General features: G+C 36.3%; 2 protein-coding genes across 2 annotated transcripts; both read right to left on the bottom strand.

Annotated features, from left to right (window-relative positions):
• Positions 1–656: 656 nt before the first annotated feature.
• Positions 657–7089, bottom strand: hhla2a.2 (HERV-H LTR-associating 2a, tandem duplicate 2). Its single transcript, XM_039675737.2, has 7 exons — positions 6655–7089; positions 4862–5170; positions 3702–3977; positions 2660–2986; positions 2477–2584; positions 1697–1759; positions 657–1612 (listed from the first exon to the last, which is right to left on the bottom strand). Exons 1-7 carry the CDS (start codon positions 6800–6802, stop codon positions 1182–1184), a joined length of 1662 nt encoding a protein of 553 aa, XP_039531671.2. The 5' UTR covers positions 6803–7089; the 3' UTR covers positions 657–1181.
• Positions 7090–8028: 939 nt separating this feature from the next.
• hhla2a.1 (HERV-H LTR-associating 2a, tandem duplicate 1) lies at positions 8029–14600 on the bottom strand. Its single transcript, XM_039676734.2, has 7 exons — positions 14158–14600; positions 11444–11722; positions 9866–10144; positions 9429–9755; positions 9225–9314; positions 8541–8603; positions 8029–8385 (listed from the first exon to the last, which is right to left on the bottom strand). Exons 1-7 carry the CDS (start codon positions 14225–14227, stop codon positions 8318–8320), a joined length of 1176 nt encoding a protein of 391 aa, XP_039532668.2. The 5' UTR covers positions 14228–14600; the 3' UTR covers positions 8029–8317.
• Positions 14601–18838: the final 4238 nt, after the last annotated feature.

Raw genomic sequence — 18838 nt, 5'->3', positions numbered from 1 at the left:
TTTTGATATTAAAGTCAAAACATTTCGACTTTAATCTCGAAATATTTTTACTTTAATTTCAAAATGCTAGATCTTTTTTACGTTGTTGTTCAGGGCTTCCGTAGTTTACTCCCTTACCCTTGACAAAACTTTACCCCTGGTACGTGACAATAGCGATTTTTCTAAGTTCAAATAAGTTTACTTGACCATGTTGTCATGGCTCACTAACTCACTTAGGTTTTTTAAATGTTTCACATTCATTGGACCATTCAGATTTACAAACTATGCAAACAAATGAGATGATTATCCTATAAGCTATTTAAAAATGAGCGAGAGTCTGTTTATAATAATAGCCCGATTATAATCTTCCCCCAGAGATGCTCATGTCAGACTGGAGGGATCAGTAGGTCAGATCACATACAGTAGGATTTAAAGTCCTGTAGTTAAAGCTGTAATCATCTCTGGTTCCTCATTTAATTAACACTGATGCAGTTACAGAGCTTACAGTACCATCGACACACAGCTGAACAAGCTTGAAAGAGACATTTCTGTTCTTTCATTTTTAAATGTCTGCGAGGAACGGATATGTCGGATATAAAGGACAAGCTCCTTCCCCCAAAATATTGAGAGAGTTACTCTAAAAGCAGCCTGAAGTTATTACTTAAATATACTCTGTGTGTTTGTGTGATGAACAATTTTTTATTTGCTACATTATTCAACAATACAGTGGCAGTTCAGAATAACTACATATTATTATTTACAATAGGTCATGCATTCCAGAAGTGATTATGGCCATGTCCACACGGACACGGGTATTTTTATAACCGGAGTTTTTCCCTCCTGCGTTTAAAAAAAAACCTCAGTCCACAATAAAGCATAAAAAAAAAAAAAAAAGACATCAAGCGCTGTCAAGAGCATGCAACACCAGCAGGCGGCGATATAAACCTAACCGTAAAGCCACGTTAGCCAATCAGAAGCCGTCAGCGGTGCAAAAACTCCGGTTTCGCTGTCTACACGACGACACTGGAACCGGCGTTTCAGAAAATACTCATTCTGGCAGGGGTTTTCAAAAATGCTCGGTTTCAGTGCCCTGATACTGTGTTTCCGTGTGGACGAACGGCCGAACCGCGTAAAAAAAAAGTCACGGTTATAAAAATACCCGTGTCCGCTAGCACCATTTCAAATCATTAAATGAATATCAATCACCTGAAGCCATTAATCCTTGAGAGCTCAGGTGTGGCAAATCTCTGAATCATTGTACTTTCCATCTCTACTCCATCTGCCGAGTGCAATTCAGATTTAAGTTCATTTCCTCTATTATCAGATGTGTCAGTATTCATATCAGATGCAGTGAGCAGAGTTATTATCGCACCTGTAGGTGACTGCGGCCCGGATTCATCTCTTTCCACAGGTGTGTCAGATGTAGAGGAATCACTAATAATCATGCACGTATTTATTACTGTTGGTGGATGTGGCAGGACGTCATTATTAAGGCAGTCGGGATCTTGTTTAAATGGTTTGGATTCTTCAAAAGGTGTTGTGTTGCATGGCGCTCTGCAAATTTCGGTCTCTACTGATTCCAAACCATTGTGCCCGGGTTCATCTTGTCTTTGTCTTTCAAATAGAGGGATTTCTGCCAAAAACGAATAAAGGATATTAGAGAGTGCTGCATTCACAGCACGAATGAATGCATGCATGAATGAAGAACATTATTCACCGGTTTTGTCGGTACATCTCATCCGTTTATTGATGTCTGAATGGCCACGTACTGGATTTTCACCTGCAAGAGACAATGTGCATAAAGTAAAAGCTAAAGGGTAATTGCTTTAATTATATTGTATATTTCACAATATATTATTAATATATTTTATATAATATATTATATGATTAATAAATGTGTGTATGCGTGTAATAAAATATATATTATTCTTAGTACGTTATTATAATAAAGTAAATGTTTAATAATATTATATTGTGTAATATTACAAACTATATTATAATATTTCATATAATATATTATCTACAATAAATATTATAAATGTATGTATATTGTGTAAAATATTATCTTGTTATATGTCAATATATTATTGGTAATAATATATTGACACGGGTCAAAATATGCATATTTAAAAATGTATTTTAATAAAGTAAAAGCTAAATGGAAACTACACTAAATATATTAAATATTACATGTACATTGTATAAATAATTGTGAAACAAAAATATATTACAATATATTATACAATATAGTATTATTATATATGATTAATATAACATACAATATATAGCATGTAAAAATGTGTTTTTATTTTGTTATTATAATAATGTAAAGTATAAAAGTGAAAGCTAAAGGGAAATTGTTTTTATTAATACTTTATTTACTTTATACACACACTATATTTTATAGTGTAAACAATGAGTAATAAAACTTTCAATAACCTGTTACGACATATCAAAATATATTATTATATTTTTAAATATGAAAGACTTTCTTCACCTCTCAGTCTAAAACATCGTGACAGGGCTACAGATACAGTGATGAGAAATATGAAGACAGACGTAGCGGTTCCCCACCATGACCTCCTGCAGTCATACTCATCATCATCTGGGAAAAAAAAGTATAGTATTACATGTATGTATTGATATGATCCTGTTCCAAAACACATGAAGTAAATCTTACCAGTCACGCGAACTGTAACATTGACATGGGTTTGGACTTGATGTCTCATTTGGAGGCCGTAGAATGTGCAGATGTAGGTCCCGCTGTGTCCCAAGCTGTCTGGATTGGGCAGATGAAGGGACCCGTTGCCTAAATGAGCCTGATCTATGTCGAGTTCAGCTTTGCTTTCCCACAGGTTCGCGATCCGACGGGTCCGGCTGTCGTACGTGAAGATGACGGAGGATTCTGTGGTTCTGATGAAGGTCCAAGTGAGGGTAAAATTGTGGCGAGGTTGTGGTATCATGCAGGGGATCATAAGTCCAGAGCCCTCCTCACCAAGTAACTTAGCTAAAAAAAAAAAATCAAACGATATCTGCTTGAAGGTATGACACACACATTTCTTGACATTGTGTAAATAACCATAAGTGTATTTTGTTACAGAAAATGTGATTGTCCTTTGTTTTGAAATTTTTGAACTGAAATGGTTAACTTCCGGTCCGCGATTTTGTTTTCTTTTGGAAGCGCGCGCGCCCTGGCTAGCGCACTTTATACATAGATAGACAGTATAAGAAATAGACAGAGCCATCTCATTGGAACTCAATTGTGACAAGTAATGCCCATTTTAGCGATTTTTTAGGACTTCCGTTCCTGACGCACAGACTCAAACTGACTCGGAGGTTTGTTTACATTTACCGGTAACGTTAATGGCGTCGCCACAAGATGGCAGCCTACACAGAGCGCTCGTCGGATTCGTGTATAGTTTGCGCAACGTGATACCGAATACAGTAATAACTTTGACACGGAGTCGTGGTAAACATCAAATTAATACTTGCAGCCTCTGAAGAGGTACAGTATGTTAAATCAGTTTTTGCACAAATGTAAGACAGCATGTGAATGTGAACAATGTCAGCTGTTTTGTATATACATTTGAGCTCTCACGTTGGTGATATGGGGAACGGATAAAGGTTCATAAAGATTAAACATCATAAAACCATGAGTAAAAGTCTCATCCTTGATCGGGGGGCATGCAACACATTGTTTTAGCAAGTCCATCAGTGCTTACCTTGCTGGTGCAGTGATGCGGTCCACACCTGCGCTCCATCCGCTGAGACAACAGAGCAGAAGTAAGTGTGGTCAGAGATGTTGCCCATCACACTGATGGCGCTCTCAACCGTGAACAGGCCCTTGGAGTCCGAGGTTTTGCGAGTGAAGTTCTGGTGGCTTCTGATGTCACTAGGGGGATCAGTGGCCCAGGTGACCTCAGGAGCTGGGTAGATGTTCTGGGACAGACATGTGACCCTTTCCTCAGCCATCTCAAGCTTCACAAACTGGATCAGAGCTAAACATAAAAAGAAATAGTACCACATGAAATTCTATTAAAATGAGTTATTATTTGAACTGTGCAGCTATACAAACTTTTTCATGTTATCTTGTCTACATGCATGCATTGTACTAAGATTTGTCAGCATCTGTTTAATTCTGAATTAAATCGCGTGGTCTCTGGGTATAAACATCTAGTGAATTACTAAATTAAGGGTTTTCAAATGTTTTAATGCCATGTAGTGTGTAATTTTTTTTTACTGCCATTTGCTATTTATAATACATGGAATTATATGCTAGATATGTTCATGTATAAACTGTCATTTAAAACAATATTTATCTTTATTATTGTTAACAACCTTTTTGGGCTGAAGAACAAGAAACAAACCTGGAGAAAAAAGTTTTTCAATATTAAAATAAATACTTTTTTTAATAAAAAATCTGAAAAATTACTGACCAAAAATATTTGTATTGTTTACTTCTGACCAAAAATATTTTAAAAATAGTATTTACTTTTTGTATGTTATACTTTTGTGTTTTTTTTAAATATTAAAATAAACGTTTTTCAAAAGAATAAAATATATCCAAAGAAAATAATTTCTATTAAATTAAGGTTTTTTTTCTGTTTTATGTCAATAGAATAAATTACCAAAAATGAAAATGTATTATTATTTATTTTTTAATTATTTCAATGTCATTTGTTACTTGTTAAAATTTTCTACAGACCCCGCTAGCGCCCTCTTGTGGCCCCATGAGAGTCCTTTGACCCCAGTTGGGAAATTCCTTTCACAGTAGGGGACCAAAAATTGTTAGACTTTGTGAAAAATAACTTTTTACATCAGACAACTCCAATAACCCAAGCAAACTCAAACAATATGACTCAGCCATGACCCCGTTACTGACCTTTCACCCCTAGGTTAACAAAGGTTTCCTGGTTTCCCTTCCTGGTGATGGTGTAGCACTTATACCTCCCTTGATCCTGGACTTTAACTTTCCTCAGCACCAGAGAGGCATTTCCCTGTGTAATCTGGGAATTAAACAGGTTCGTCCGACCACTGAAATGCTTGTTCTGGAGCCCGTACTGGTCTTTATTGTAGTAGTAGCTATGGACGGGGATTTGCTGCTTGTACCAGTGGATGACCACGGCTGCCGTGGGCCTGAAACTGCAGGGTAGCACGCAGTCTTCCAAGAACAGACATGTTACGTGTGCATCTAGAGTGAGACCAGCACATGTAAAATAATTGCAATGTTAAAGAGAGTGCAGAACACGAAATCCAGGGGGAGGAGTTCAATCCAGATCCAACTCCTCCCACCTTACATACCTAATCCTACCCCTCTCCGCCCCCTGATCCCTAACCCCACCCATCTCCACCCCTTTGACCTGGATCCAACTCCGCCCCCTGGATCTCGTGCACTGCAATGAGGTGCTACAGATGTTAAATTCAGTTTTGCTTTGAAAACAAAAATTCTCACGGGCTATCAAAACTGTTCTAAGGACATTGTGTTTACGTTCCCATTGAGTTATCCAAAAATAAAATTGCAAGCCTAAGTGTTTATATTTGAGACCTGTCATCATGGTGTTCGCGGGAAATTTCGTACGTCACTCGCTCATGCGTGACCTCCTATCATCTAAATAGAGTTCTGAAGAAAATATCCGCGGGTGTGATGATGTGATGTTGTCAAAAAAAAAAAAAAAAAATCTTGACCACACGTTAAATTTAGAACAGCAGAACAGAGAAGATGTGGTGACAGAGCTCGAGAATCAACATTTTCGGAGATAGCCACAACTGAGGGATTTGACATGATGTAAAAGAGATGGCGGCGTTTTTACTCAGTATTGAACAGATCAATTGCCATGTAGCAACAGAGTCCAGCATTGTAAAACATTATCTGTTGCAAAAGGTATAGGCTATTCACTTGCACAGTCAGGCAATATTTTCAGCTCAACCAAAACAATATTTTTTCGAACAACAGTTTTTTTTAACCACTAGAGGGCGGTGTGTACCATTAAAAAACGTTCCATATAACTTTGGAAGAACATTTGTTCATAACTTTGAGAGAATATCCCGTTAGCTGGGTCACTACAGATTGTGTTCTGGTTGTCTTGGTTTAAAATATCTTTCTGCCAAATCCTCAAATAACAAAACTGCACATTTGCACTTAAAGATTTAGCCATGAACCTGTTCTTCTTTTATTCAAATAGACTGTAATGTAGATGCTTAAATGTTTTTACTTGTAGGCTGCTTATGAGGATAAATAAATCACATATTGATTTTCGTCAAAGTCAGTCTTTGTTCTTGTTCTCGTTCACCAGTGTCATTAATCCGAGACTAATGGAGTTTCATTCACTGAGCAACTACAGCTACATCTAAATGATGTACAACTTTAATGCCAGAGGTGGAAAATGCAGGGGAAGAAATGACAAAACAAATACCAAATATTAAATAAAAATTAAATAAACATTCCTGTAACAATTTATTCACGTATCATGTACAAAATATTGGATCTTGCATTTTATATATTTTTTATTACGAATGAATAATTCTATTTTTTTTTAAATATAGGCCTATATAGCTATATATTTCAAGAAGACAACATTAAAAAGGATAAAGAAACTTTCCTCCAAGACATGGATGGTAATTATATCTCACACTGAGAAGTATTAAAAGTGAGCATGCGTGTATATGTGGTCTTACCTTTAGTAATGATGATACCAGAAACGCGAGTCCTAAGTAAAAGCACAAATGCAACACACAGAAACAGCAGATCCATGATTGTCGGATTACGCCACTCGTTCAAATCAAATTTACTGTGATGCCACAATCTTTCTCTGTACGTGTGCATGTGTCCTGAGAGTGTGTGCGCGTGAGAAAGGGGGACAGAAAGACCCTTGTGGACATATCAATTAAATCGGTAAAAGATTAACCAGAGTGCATGAGTGGACATATAGTGACCAGAACTGGTTTGGCCATGTAACGGGTACAGTTAAGCAGAGGATAAAGAAAAGAACAGGCCGGGTCATTAAAACCTCGCAGCAGACTGGTGTGGTCTGTCCATGTGTCGTGATGTGAATTCACTTTTGATCAATTTAAAGGAGAACTCCGGCGAACAATGAACCTTTGGTCTAATAAAACATCGGTACATAGTCAATCGTTCTCTGAGATTTGTTTTCATGGTAATCGAATGTAAAGAGTTTTATCTCTAAAAATTGTTTAGCGTATAATGCTAGTAATGGAGGCATTGACTAAGTAAAAAGAAATCGCTAGTTTATACCACTAACAAGGCTCAAAATAGCCCCACACTTACACAGTAACATAATGAGGCTCCATACATGCAAAACGAAGCATTGAGAACTTTGTAAGTGTACAGACCGTTTAATAAGAAGATACTTTATGAAGACAGTTCACTTCGCGTATATAGACAGGAGCCATCTTAGAAAATAGTCTCGATAAGTCGATCCCCGAACGCCGTTAATACTTCATACAGTTCAGCTCACTCAGCACGTCGTTCCGGGATCGACTTGTCGAGACTATTTTTTAAGATGGTTCCTGTCTGTATAAAGTATTTATTTATTTTTTATTGCAAATTAAAGAAAACATACAATAACAGCAAACAGAAGAGAAAAACAAAAAAAATTATAGAGGGGTTACAGACATCAAAATAGATTGCATTAAGTTGTCTGTATAAAGTATCTTCTTATTAAACGGTCTGTACACTTACAAAGTTGTCAATGCTTCGTTTTGTATGTATGGAGCCTCATTATGTTACTGTGTAAGTGTGGGGCTATTTTGAGCCTTGTTAGTGGTATAAACTAGCGATTTCTTTTTTACTTAGTCAATGCCCCCATTGCTAGCATTAACTTATACGCTAAACGGTTTTTAGATATAAAACTCTTTACATTCGATTATCGTGAAAACAAATCTCAGAGAACGATTGACTAGGTACCGATGTTTTATTAGACCAAGGGTTCATTGTTCGCCGGAGTTCTCCTGTAATGCATGAAATAAAAGTATGCATTTCTTTACAAAGACAATTCTGCTAGCCCCAAACTTTTAAACAGAAGTCTAATATGGAAATGAAATATTGATATATTTTTTAAATAATACAATTTAGTGTAATTACAAATATTGTAAAAAAAAAAAAAAAAAAAAAAGCCAGTGTGAGATTTACGGGAAATTTCGCATAAATAATGTATTTATTTTTAATATTTTCTTTTTTTAATATAATCTTTAAAAAAATATATTTAATCAAAGCATCATTCAAAACCACAATATATTTCCTGAATGACATTTTCTTCACACAAATCCAAATAAAGTCCCATCAGTTGGTCTTCCAACTTCTCTATTCTAATCTTCTGTTTTAACTGTGCGAACCCGAAGGCTCTGTCAGAAGTTTACTTCCTGCTTCTGGCTCTTCCAATGTTTTGGCTATGAAAGACAAACGACAAAACATTCAATTGCAAAATTGAAAATCTATTTGGAAATCACACTTTGTCTTTACATGGCAGGGAACTTCTATAAAGTTCTTCCTATGACTTAATTATATAAAAAAAACAAAGGACTTGTGACAGACAGGACAGTACCTGAGTTCATGCTTTGCATTTCCGCATCCTCTCCAGCGTTTTCTTGATTTCTTTTCAATTTTGCTGCAAACATAAACCAACAATATACCACACAATAAACACTAATATGCAGATGAAATATCATGGATTAAATGGATAGTTCACTTTAATTATTATTTTTAGGTCAAACAGTTCTTGTCTGTCAGTCATATAATGCAGGTCTATGGTCACCACCTCAAAGAGCATGCACAGAGAAGTCCAGATTAAACATGATTTAATGACTCGTAAATGTAAGTACACATTGATGGCCTAAAACACGAAACAAGCGGTTTTTGTGCGAAAAACGAACAGTATTTATATCGTTTTTACCTCTTGTATCCACAGCCACGTCCAAGTGATCTGAGGGCGCGGGCGATAATACTGTTCGTTTTCTCACACAAAGCACTCGTTTCGTGTCTTAGGCCATCAATGTGTACTTACGTTTACGAGTCATTAAATCATGTTTAATTTGGACTTCTCTGTGCATGCTCTTTGAGGTGGTGACCATAGACCTCCATTATATGACTGACAAACAAGAACGGTTTGACCTAAAAATATCAAAATTGAAACTACTGCGGAAATCATCTTGGATGCCCTTGAGGGAAGCTAACATACCAAAAATTAATTTCAAAGTGAACTATCCCTTTAAGTTCTGTTCACTATTACCTCTGTATTTTTTTATAACCAAAGTGATTGCGAGAAGTGCGATTAATCCTGCGACGATGCCCAGCATCCACATATTATATTTAAGAAAATCTGCAGAAAGAGAAAGAGAGAAACAGATGTTTTAAAAAAAACACAGGAAATGTGTTCTAGGTTTGGTCCGACAGATTCATTATTGGATGGATGAGTTGATGGATCAGTGGATACCTTTGCCCTGCCTGGAGGATGTAAAAACAACACGAGTCTGGATCACATGACGCGTCTTTGCTCCGGAGAGGGCACATGTGTAGATTCCAGAGTGCTCTGAGTCAACAGGTTTCTGCAGGTTTAGTGAAACGTCCCCTTTCAATGCATTTTCCTCCTTTAGTTCTACATGATCCCAGGAGCGGCTGGATTTATGGGTCCTGCTGTCATACTCGAGGACATCTGTGGTTTTGTTTACCGTCGTAAAAGTCCAGACGAGAGAGAAGGACTGAAGGTCCTTGGGAGCTCTACATGGAATAATCAGGTCTTGCCCTTCAGCGCTGTTCATTTCTGTTTTGTGCATGAGACAGCATTGGTATTGTCACCTTCATAAGCATTATAACATACACCTGTATTAGTACTACACCATATATACATATTATAATTTGAACAAGTTTTACCTTGCAGCTTTAATGAAGCTGTCCATGTCTGCGAGCCGGATTTGGAGGTGATGTTACACACATAAATATGATCAAGGCTGTTGTTCTGCCGTTTTAGGACGCTCTCCACGTTAAAGAGGCCCTTTTCTCCGGGAGCCATGCGGGTGATGTGCTGCAGGACCGCAGGCGGTGAACTGGGCTTTGTGCTCCACTGCACTGTGGGAGCTGGGTAAACTTCTTTAGTAGAGCAGCCAATCAGCCCAGAGGGATCGGTGTTAATGAAGATCGTACTGATGGGAGCTGGAGGACATTCAATGCAAAAAAAAAGAGAAATTAGAATAATAAAAAAAAAAAATAGTAGCAATGTCAATAAAAAAACAGTCGATTAGATTAATCAGTCCAAATTCAGCCATTGTCTGAACAGAATTGGCCAATAATGATTACTATTTTTATCAGCTAAATTAAAGGAATAGTTCACTTTAAAAAAAAATAGAAAATGCTGATAATTTACTCACCCCCATGTCATCCAAGATGTCCACGTCTTTCTTTCTTCAGTCGAAAAGAAATTAAGATTTTTGATGAAAACATTCCAGGATTTTCTCCATATAATGGACTTCAATGGGAACCAAACGGTTCAAGGTCCAAATGAGAGTTTCAGTGCAGCTTCAAAGGGCTTTAAACGACACCAGACGATGAATAAGGGTCTTATCAAGCGAAACGATCGCTCATTTCAAAAATAAATAAAAAAGTTTAAGTTTTATAAGTACAAATGCTGTTCTGTGATGAGCGTCCGTGACTATCCTGTTCAATTCGTTCATCAAAATGAACAAATGTTTTTCGAGTCATGACTCGAAGGGTCCTAGATAAGACCCTTATTCATCGTCTGGTGTCGTTTAAAGCGGCACTGAAACTCTCATTCGGACCTTGAACCGTTTGGTTCCCAATGAAGTGCATTATATGGAGAAAATTAATGTTTTCATCAAAAACCTTAATTTCTTTTCGACAGAAGAAAGAAAGACGTGGACATCTTGGATGACATAGAGGTGAGTAAATTATCAGCAAAAGCTTTTTTAAAAAGTGAACTACTCCTTTAACATTAATTTGTTTGATATACAGCAAAAACAGAACAGATTTTCTTTATGTGCTAGCTAAAAGAAGCTAAAAAGTATGAATGGGGCATTGTGTTTTTGCTAACAGCTGAACGAACTAGGACTGGATCTGGTTTGTGAACGAAAACTGAGCAAATGTTAATAAATAACTTGCTTCGGGAAGACTTAGTTACGGGGGAAAAAAATCATTACACTCTCATTACACAAAAAGATCACTTCTCACCACCTACTCTAACAAATCATCAAATGAATCAGAACCAATCTCTAGTCAAGTTATTTCCATCATAAAGTCAAAATCTTCATCACTATAATGGATAGGTTAGTATGGAAGTGTCCTAATCAAACACCTGAGAAATAGAGGGATCAGATAAGGGATACATCTAAAATGTTGGTGTGGCTCCAAGAACAGGGTTGGAAAGTAATCTTATCCAATGAATATAGTCCCGAGCCACTCATAAACCCATATTAATCACAGAAATCAATATCAAACCTTCCACTGTTGCAGAAACATCTGCCCGAGTCACATCGTTGACCACACATTTGTATCGTCCTTTACTCCGTGTATCTACTCGTTTCACAAGCAGCGATGCATCGCCCTTGGAGACGTCGTCGCTGACGAGCCACGCTTTGTCATCAGTACTGTGCCGGGGCTGTAAACTGAGTATGAGCGCATCCTGCTGGTACCACTTAATATTCACATCACTATTATTGGCTGTGAAAGAGCAGGGAAGAATACAGTCCTCAGAGAAGATGCAGGTCACACGAACCACTGCAAAACAAGAAAAGGGCTTTTAAGATATTCCTTACGAGAATGAATTATGAGTTTGGTTTAAAGCAGGGCCGTCCCGCAGAGTTAAAGGGACACTCAACCCATTTGCATTGCTAGAAACCCAGTCATACTATTGAAAGGTCGTGCAACACTCTCTCATTTTCCCCCGAGACGAGAGAAATCTGCTATTTACCTTTTTCACTTCCTCCCACAATGATGCAAAAATCGTCATTTTACGTCATTAGGAGGAAGTGTAAGTGTTTTTACTGATTTCACATATTTTCAGGTGTTTAGATACTGAAGCTGAAAACAATATAAGAATTATAAAACATAGAACAACATTATTTTAGTTACGTCATTTCCATTTTTGTGATCTAATACAGTGAGTATATTGAGAAGGCTGCAAACTTCCCCTTTCAAAACCATCAACTTCTTACTAATATTTCCTCAAAGACGTTGCAAGATTGATGCGTTTGACGTATATGCAAATCTCCACCCTCAGTTTCCTAACCTCATGTGTACAGTACATACATGCCATTGTTTTTGTCTATCCTTTTTTATGGGTGATCACAATTGTGTGTTAGAGGACAGTTATCAGTAATGACCACTTATGACTAGGATTGTTTAGCGTTCAACACACTCACCTTATCGGAATCGGCAAGAAGATTGTTTGGCTATTAAAATAACCAAAATAAACAGAGTGCATGACTGCATGACCTTTATGTTGTGACAGGCAGAGATTGCACCAAACTATCTCTTCCACAGATTAATTGGCATTGATTGTGGAATAGTTGCACTAATTGTTCAGTTGTACTTCTGTTTCCCATCTTGATGTCATTCGCTCAGGTTCATGTGTCTAGATCTATTACTGAGAGTCCCTGTAGAGGTCTTGGCTTGTCGAAATATTCACAGTGACCGTGTTAGTCCAAACAGATGACGGGTCTGAGACTCACTCATCTCCTCCACTTGCAGACTATAACAAGGAGAGGCTCAAAAACACATTAGCTGAAATTCTGCCTCCACTTGAGATCGAAGAGTAGCATCCACTTTAATTACATAATAAGGTATATTTATAACCATCATTCATCTTTCTTGGCATCTTTTTTAGTTTGGCTGTTGATCTATTGCGGGAATAATTATGCACATGGAAAAAGCTAAGATAAATTACCCACTTCAGATAAGTAATTAGCTCATAAATGGGTTTTTGTGTCACTATTTGAAAGCCTTTTTGAGAAGACTCATATAGATGACAGATAATATGCAGTTATATATTAAAAACTTAAACTGAAAATACCTCAATGAAAATTTGGTTTCCAAAAAGTTGAAAAGTTGAAGTACTATTAATATAGTAAGCTAAAAAAAAAAAGTAGAACATTTTTAATAAAAAATAAATATTATTAAAAATAAAACATTTATAGATTTAATATATTATATATATTGAATATATATTATATGTATATGTATATATATATACATAAATTATAATATATATATATATATATATATTATTATTATTATTATTATATGTATTAATATATTATATATTGAATAATATATTTTAAAAATATTATTAAAATAATAAATACTACAGTAGTACATAATGAGGGCTTGGAGCCAAAGGGGTGTAAGTGGCATTTTGGGCGAATATGAGTTCTTTATATCAAAATAAAGGTCTCGATGAGCTCTATCCAATGGTGCCAAAAATAAATTAAATCAAACTGTATTGAATAAAGCAAAAAAAAAAAAAAGGCGTTTCTGACATATTTGACTTTTTGAAAATGTTTAAGAACATGTTCATTGTGTTAATATGCCATACATTTTTTACTTAAACACTCATTTCATGCAAGTATGCCAGTGGTTGCAATGTTTGTGGTTTAAGGTTAATAATACACGTGATTGAAGCGTGGTCAAAATTTTGTTTTGTCTCTCCTGTAAAGTTTGTTAAAAGCCACTTCTATTTTCAATACTAAAATAGCATACATTTTGAACCCACATAATAATTTATTACAGCAAAAGCAATTAATGGGTAATAATTGGTTTCATTTCACTTGAGTACTGGAAAGAATTCCTAAGGAGGAACTAATAACTAGAAAACAGATGATCTTGCCCTATCTAACATTCATACCCTATTCCATGAATTACATAAGATATATTCATAACGTAAGTCTTTCCTGGCACCTTTTCAGCTTCAATACAAACATGAATTGCTCATAAGTGACCCAACGGGAAGCTGATCAAGTAAATCACTCACTTTAGAGGAGCGATTCATGAGCAGAACTTTGAATAGCTTCAGTTCATAAAGGAAAGTGGCAATCGTTATAAATAAAGTGGTCAAACTTTGGACCAAAAAAATGAATGACGTATTGGAAAATAAGAAAAAAAGTGACTCAACTTTTAGAAACAATGTCAAAAATCACAATAAAAGTTAATCTTACCTGGAACCTTACACTCCACTACAGAAAAAATCCATAAAACAACATAAGCGCCATAGAGAGTCCTTGACATTCTCCCTCACAACAAAAAAGTGGTGTGGGACTAAAAGAGTCGAGCAGACACAAACTGAATAGCTGAGAAGATGACTCTTCAAAAGAGTCTCTCAGGAACGAAATCAAACCCTGTTCCTCTTTACTGTTTCCACAGCACAGACAGGCAAATAAAGAGAGAAGTATCCCTTGGGTCCGCCTGAATGAAGCCTTTGTGAATAAAAATCAAGATGCAAGTAGAGAAAGTTCCTCAGGTGATTTCTGAATATTGACTCTGTTGTGTGAGCTTGCTGAATGACAGAGAGAGAGAGAGAGAGAGCGAGTAGGAGGACAGGTTTCCACGCCTCTTTCATAGATCATGAGTTGAGTCACTAAATGGCAGCTAAAACATTTTACCACGTACCCTGTCGCCCTGCGAATGACCTTAAGGTAACCTTTCCACATCCCCCTGATCAACCTTTCTGAATTTCATTGTTTTCAATGTCTTTTCTCACCACCTTGTTCTTTGTTGAGCATTTGCTAAATTTAGACATGCTGCAACTGTCCTCGTCATCTTCTTGACCCATTTCCCAAACTCAAGAGTGTGTTAACCATGCGTACCTACTAGTGGATTGCAGTTACCCTGATGATTAGTAAAGATTCGTATGACGTCAAATAGTTGTTTCCTTCTTGGAAGCAGCCCTTTAGATGGCTCAATAAAATTTTAAAGGCATAGTTCACCCACAAATGAAAATGAAGATATTTTTGATTAAATCCGAGAGCTGGATCGCTCCTCCATAGGCTTCTTAAGGGATTGAAACTGGCCGGCCCAAAAGTTATTAAAGACATCGTAGAGTGACTACAGTGGCTCAATCTTAAGTTTATCAAGCGACGAGAATACTTTTTGTGCGCAAAAAAACAAAACAAAATAACGACTTTATTTCAACTATTCATTTACTTCTCTGTGGGCCGTGAGATTTCACGCAGGAAATGAATAGTTGAACAAAGTCGTTATGTTTGTTTGTTTGTTTGTTTGCGCACAAAAAGTATTCTCACCGCTTGATAAACTTCGGACACTCGGACTATTTTAACAATGTCTTTCATGACTTTTATGAAACGGGGTTGGCACAACATGAAGGTGAGTAATTATTGACAGAGTTTTCATTTTTGGGTGATCTATCTTTTTAATGTTTTGTTTGTTTGTTTTTTTACATTCCACAGCTACACACAGACTGATGTGTAATGCATAGAAGGAGTCCAAACTTGTTGTGTTTGCAGACTTTGACAGGTGCAAGTTGTTATACCAAACTTACAGGTTAACAAATGCACAGGCTTGAGGAAGTGTGTTTGTTGACTGAACTGATCTAGTGCCCTCGGGCTGTAGCAGAAGTGTGGTCGGTGTGTGTGATGACATGGCAGTGCTGGTTCAGTTCTGTCAGCAGGGGCCGTCCAGTAAAGACATTCCTCCTGGCTTTAGTCACACTGTCCGTCTGTCTATCTATCTGTCTGTCTGTCCGTCTGCCTGTCTGTCTGTCTATCTACCTATCTGTCTGCCAATCTATCTATCTATCTATCTATCTATCTATCTATCTATCTATCTATCTATCTATCTATCTATCTATCTATCTATCTATCTATCTATCTATCTATCTATCTATCTATCTATCTATCTATCTATCTATCTATCTACCTATCTATCTATCCATCTATCTATCTATCTGTCTGCCTGTCTGTCTGTCTGTCTATCTATCTACCTATCTGTCTGCCAATCTATCTATCTATCTATCTATCTATCTATCTATCTATCTATCTATCTATCTATCTATCTATCTATCTATCTATCTATCTATCTATCTATCTATCTATCTATCTGTCTGTCTGTCTGTCTGTCTGTCTGTCTCTACGTTCAGCTTTTGACTTCTTCCGATTTGTATTTACGCTTCTAAATTCATGAAAGTTGTGTTCAATTGCAAAGATTATCACAAAGAACAAAACGTTTAAAAATCATAAGCTTTTTTTTTTGTAGTAACAGGCCTTATTTTCTGCAATAATCCAGAAGCCAGCGAAAAAAATCCTATTGGGTTTTTGTCGAGGGAACCAGGGTGATGCTAATTCCTTGGCTGGCCTACAAAAATATGTCATCCCTGCCCCACTCTACTCTATCAACCACTGAGAATATTCCATTAGGTCCACAGAGGCGGAGCTGGACTCTGTCAAGCTCCACCCATTATGTCCAGATGTCATTTGGCTCTGCAGTGAGCACCACTTGGAGTTGGTAATATATATGTTTTTTTTTATTCTAGGAAGTCAAAATCAAACTTTTTTTTGTCATTTTTATATGTTGTGAACAGTGAAAAATAAATATGAATCTTTGAAACAAGTGTGCAAACAATAATTCACTAAAATTTGTATATCAAGCAGTTCACAAATAGTTTTAAAACATAATTTTTCCACTTTTTCAAGTATCAAAATGCATCTATGGCTATTTCATATACTGTACTTCACGGTTTAGTGATCAAAACAGTATTAGTGCTCCTGTCATTCAGTCTTTGGCCACAAGAGGATGTTTGTGGAAACTGTATGAAGATGAGGGGTGATTGTTGTGGAAATTATCCTTTGGCTGTGATGGATGGTGGAGCAGCTTTTTATATCCTTCTTATAATGATTAATGATCTGAATAGTGAAGGATGATCCTTGTTCAGCGTAAAAGAGCAGCTTCCTCTAGATGCAGTGAGGCACGTGCACGACTCCGTCAGATGCCACCACTCTTTCTGTGCCCTCAATCGGACTCTAATCCTGGATTAGTGGAGCATGTTACTGGTCTGGGATTACTGTTCTGCTAGCTGCAATTTTATTATTGATTGTGTGCCACCATGTTTTATCTGATATTCGGTTGGACAATGGTTTATTACAGTGGGTAGACAAGACAACCAGAATGCGGCTTTTATCGCCGCAGTTCTGCCGCGGCGGTAAAATCTGGGGTGTATTTGCTGCCTTTTGCCACTAAGAGGTGCTATAATCACAGACTTTGAAGAGTGTCCGCTTATTGTGTAATCTGCAGCCGCGCCGAGAGCGAATGAAAGCTGGTAGCAGATTAATTCAAGTGAAACTTAGTTAAATTAATTAATCACAATACCGATATTAAATTGAATAAAAAAATGAAAACTTAAAACATTGCAGTAGAAACATATTAGGCTTTACAAGCATATAAGACGTTAATGCATCAGCATTCTAACGGTAGCTCTGTGGTTAACGCATCAACTTTAACCTCGTGAATCTCCAAACGACCCGAGATCGAACCTCGTTACGTGCTATGTAATGTTATATTTTACCGTTCTTGAAGCTTAAGGTAGCTGTTTATAGTGACTTTATTAACTGTTTATTTATTTACACCGTCCGTTCTCATTGAGAGCTGAGGTCGCAGATAAATTCAAGGTTAACATTGTAGTTAAACGAATTCATAATCACAATACTGGAAAAAGTAAATTCAAATAAAAATAAAAATAGGCCTCTATTATTCCAACATTGAAACAAATTTAAGCAAAGTAGGCACACGTCAACATTATGCTGTGTGCGAAAATGAGTTTAAACGTGCATATGAGACGCAGTTTTTCGCGTGCATTTGATACGCAGGTCATTTGCGTGTAATACACATAGGCCTAAGCCAATTTAAATTTTAATAGTGTGCGCTGCGCAAAAGTTCAGGTAGGCTTATCAAAATCTGGCCCTAATAATTCATTACTTTTAAACATTTATGTATATATATATTTTTTTTTTACATTTTTGTTTATATAATTTTTAGTTATATTATTAGGCATGCGCCACCTGGTGCTCATTTCGCGAACGACTTTGAAATACGGCTGGTTTATTTTTGCCGCGGTTCATTCTCGTGTTAAGCAGCACGTTTGAGCTCCTGCAAGAACCAATGAAGCTGAAATGAAGTTACTAAAATAAATTATATAAGTGTTCAATGTATATATGTATATATGTACATATATATGAAGAGTTCAAATGCAAAAGCCTCTAAATGCCATTTGAAATTTTCTTCTTTAATGATGATTTTTATCAAACTTGTATATTTAAGTTCAGTAATTTCACTTAAATAACAATTAATAGGTAATTATCATTGCCATTTAAGTGAACTTACTGAACTTAAATATACAAGTTTGATAAAAATCATCATTAAAGAAGAAAATTTCAAATGGCATTTAGAGGCTTTTGCATCTGAACTCTTCATCAGTGGTGGAGGAAGTACTGAATCTCAGTGCTTAAGTAAAAGTACAAATATCTAGATAAATATTTACTTTAGTAAAAGTAGAAGTAACACAAAGACAATCATACTTAAGTAAAAAGTAAAAAGTACCTGATTTTAAATGTACTTTAAGTATTAAAAGTAAAAGTACTTGCATAACAATTTATTCTCATAATGTATATTTTCTAATGATTAATAAAACATTAAATTCTAACTCATTCAACCTAATACTCCTATAATGATGTTCAATAATGATGGAAAGAAATTGTTGTCACCATTTCTGAAACAAGCTTGCAATTAGGCAATATAGCTACACATCATGCTTATCCTTACTAAATGTTAATAACTATTTTTGGCAGTAAACGCGATTAATTTATGGTGTTATTCTGAACCTCTTGGCTT

Source organism: Pimephales promelas, chromosome 23 (genome assembly GCF_988280905.1).
Source record: "Pimephales promelas chromosome 23, fPimPro1.hap1.1, whole genome shotgun sequence".
Classification (NCBI taxonomy): domain Eukaryota; kingdom Metazoa; phylum Chordata; class Actinopteri; order Cypriniformes; family Leuciscidae; genus Pimephales; species Pimephales promelas.
This window is presented reverse-complemented; position numbering and strand designations above follow the sequence as displayed.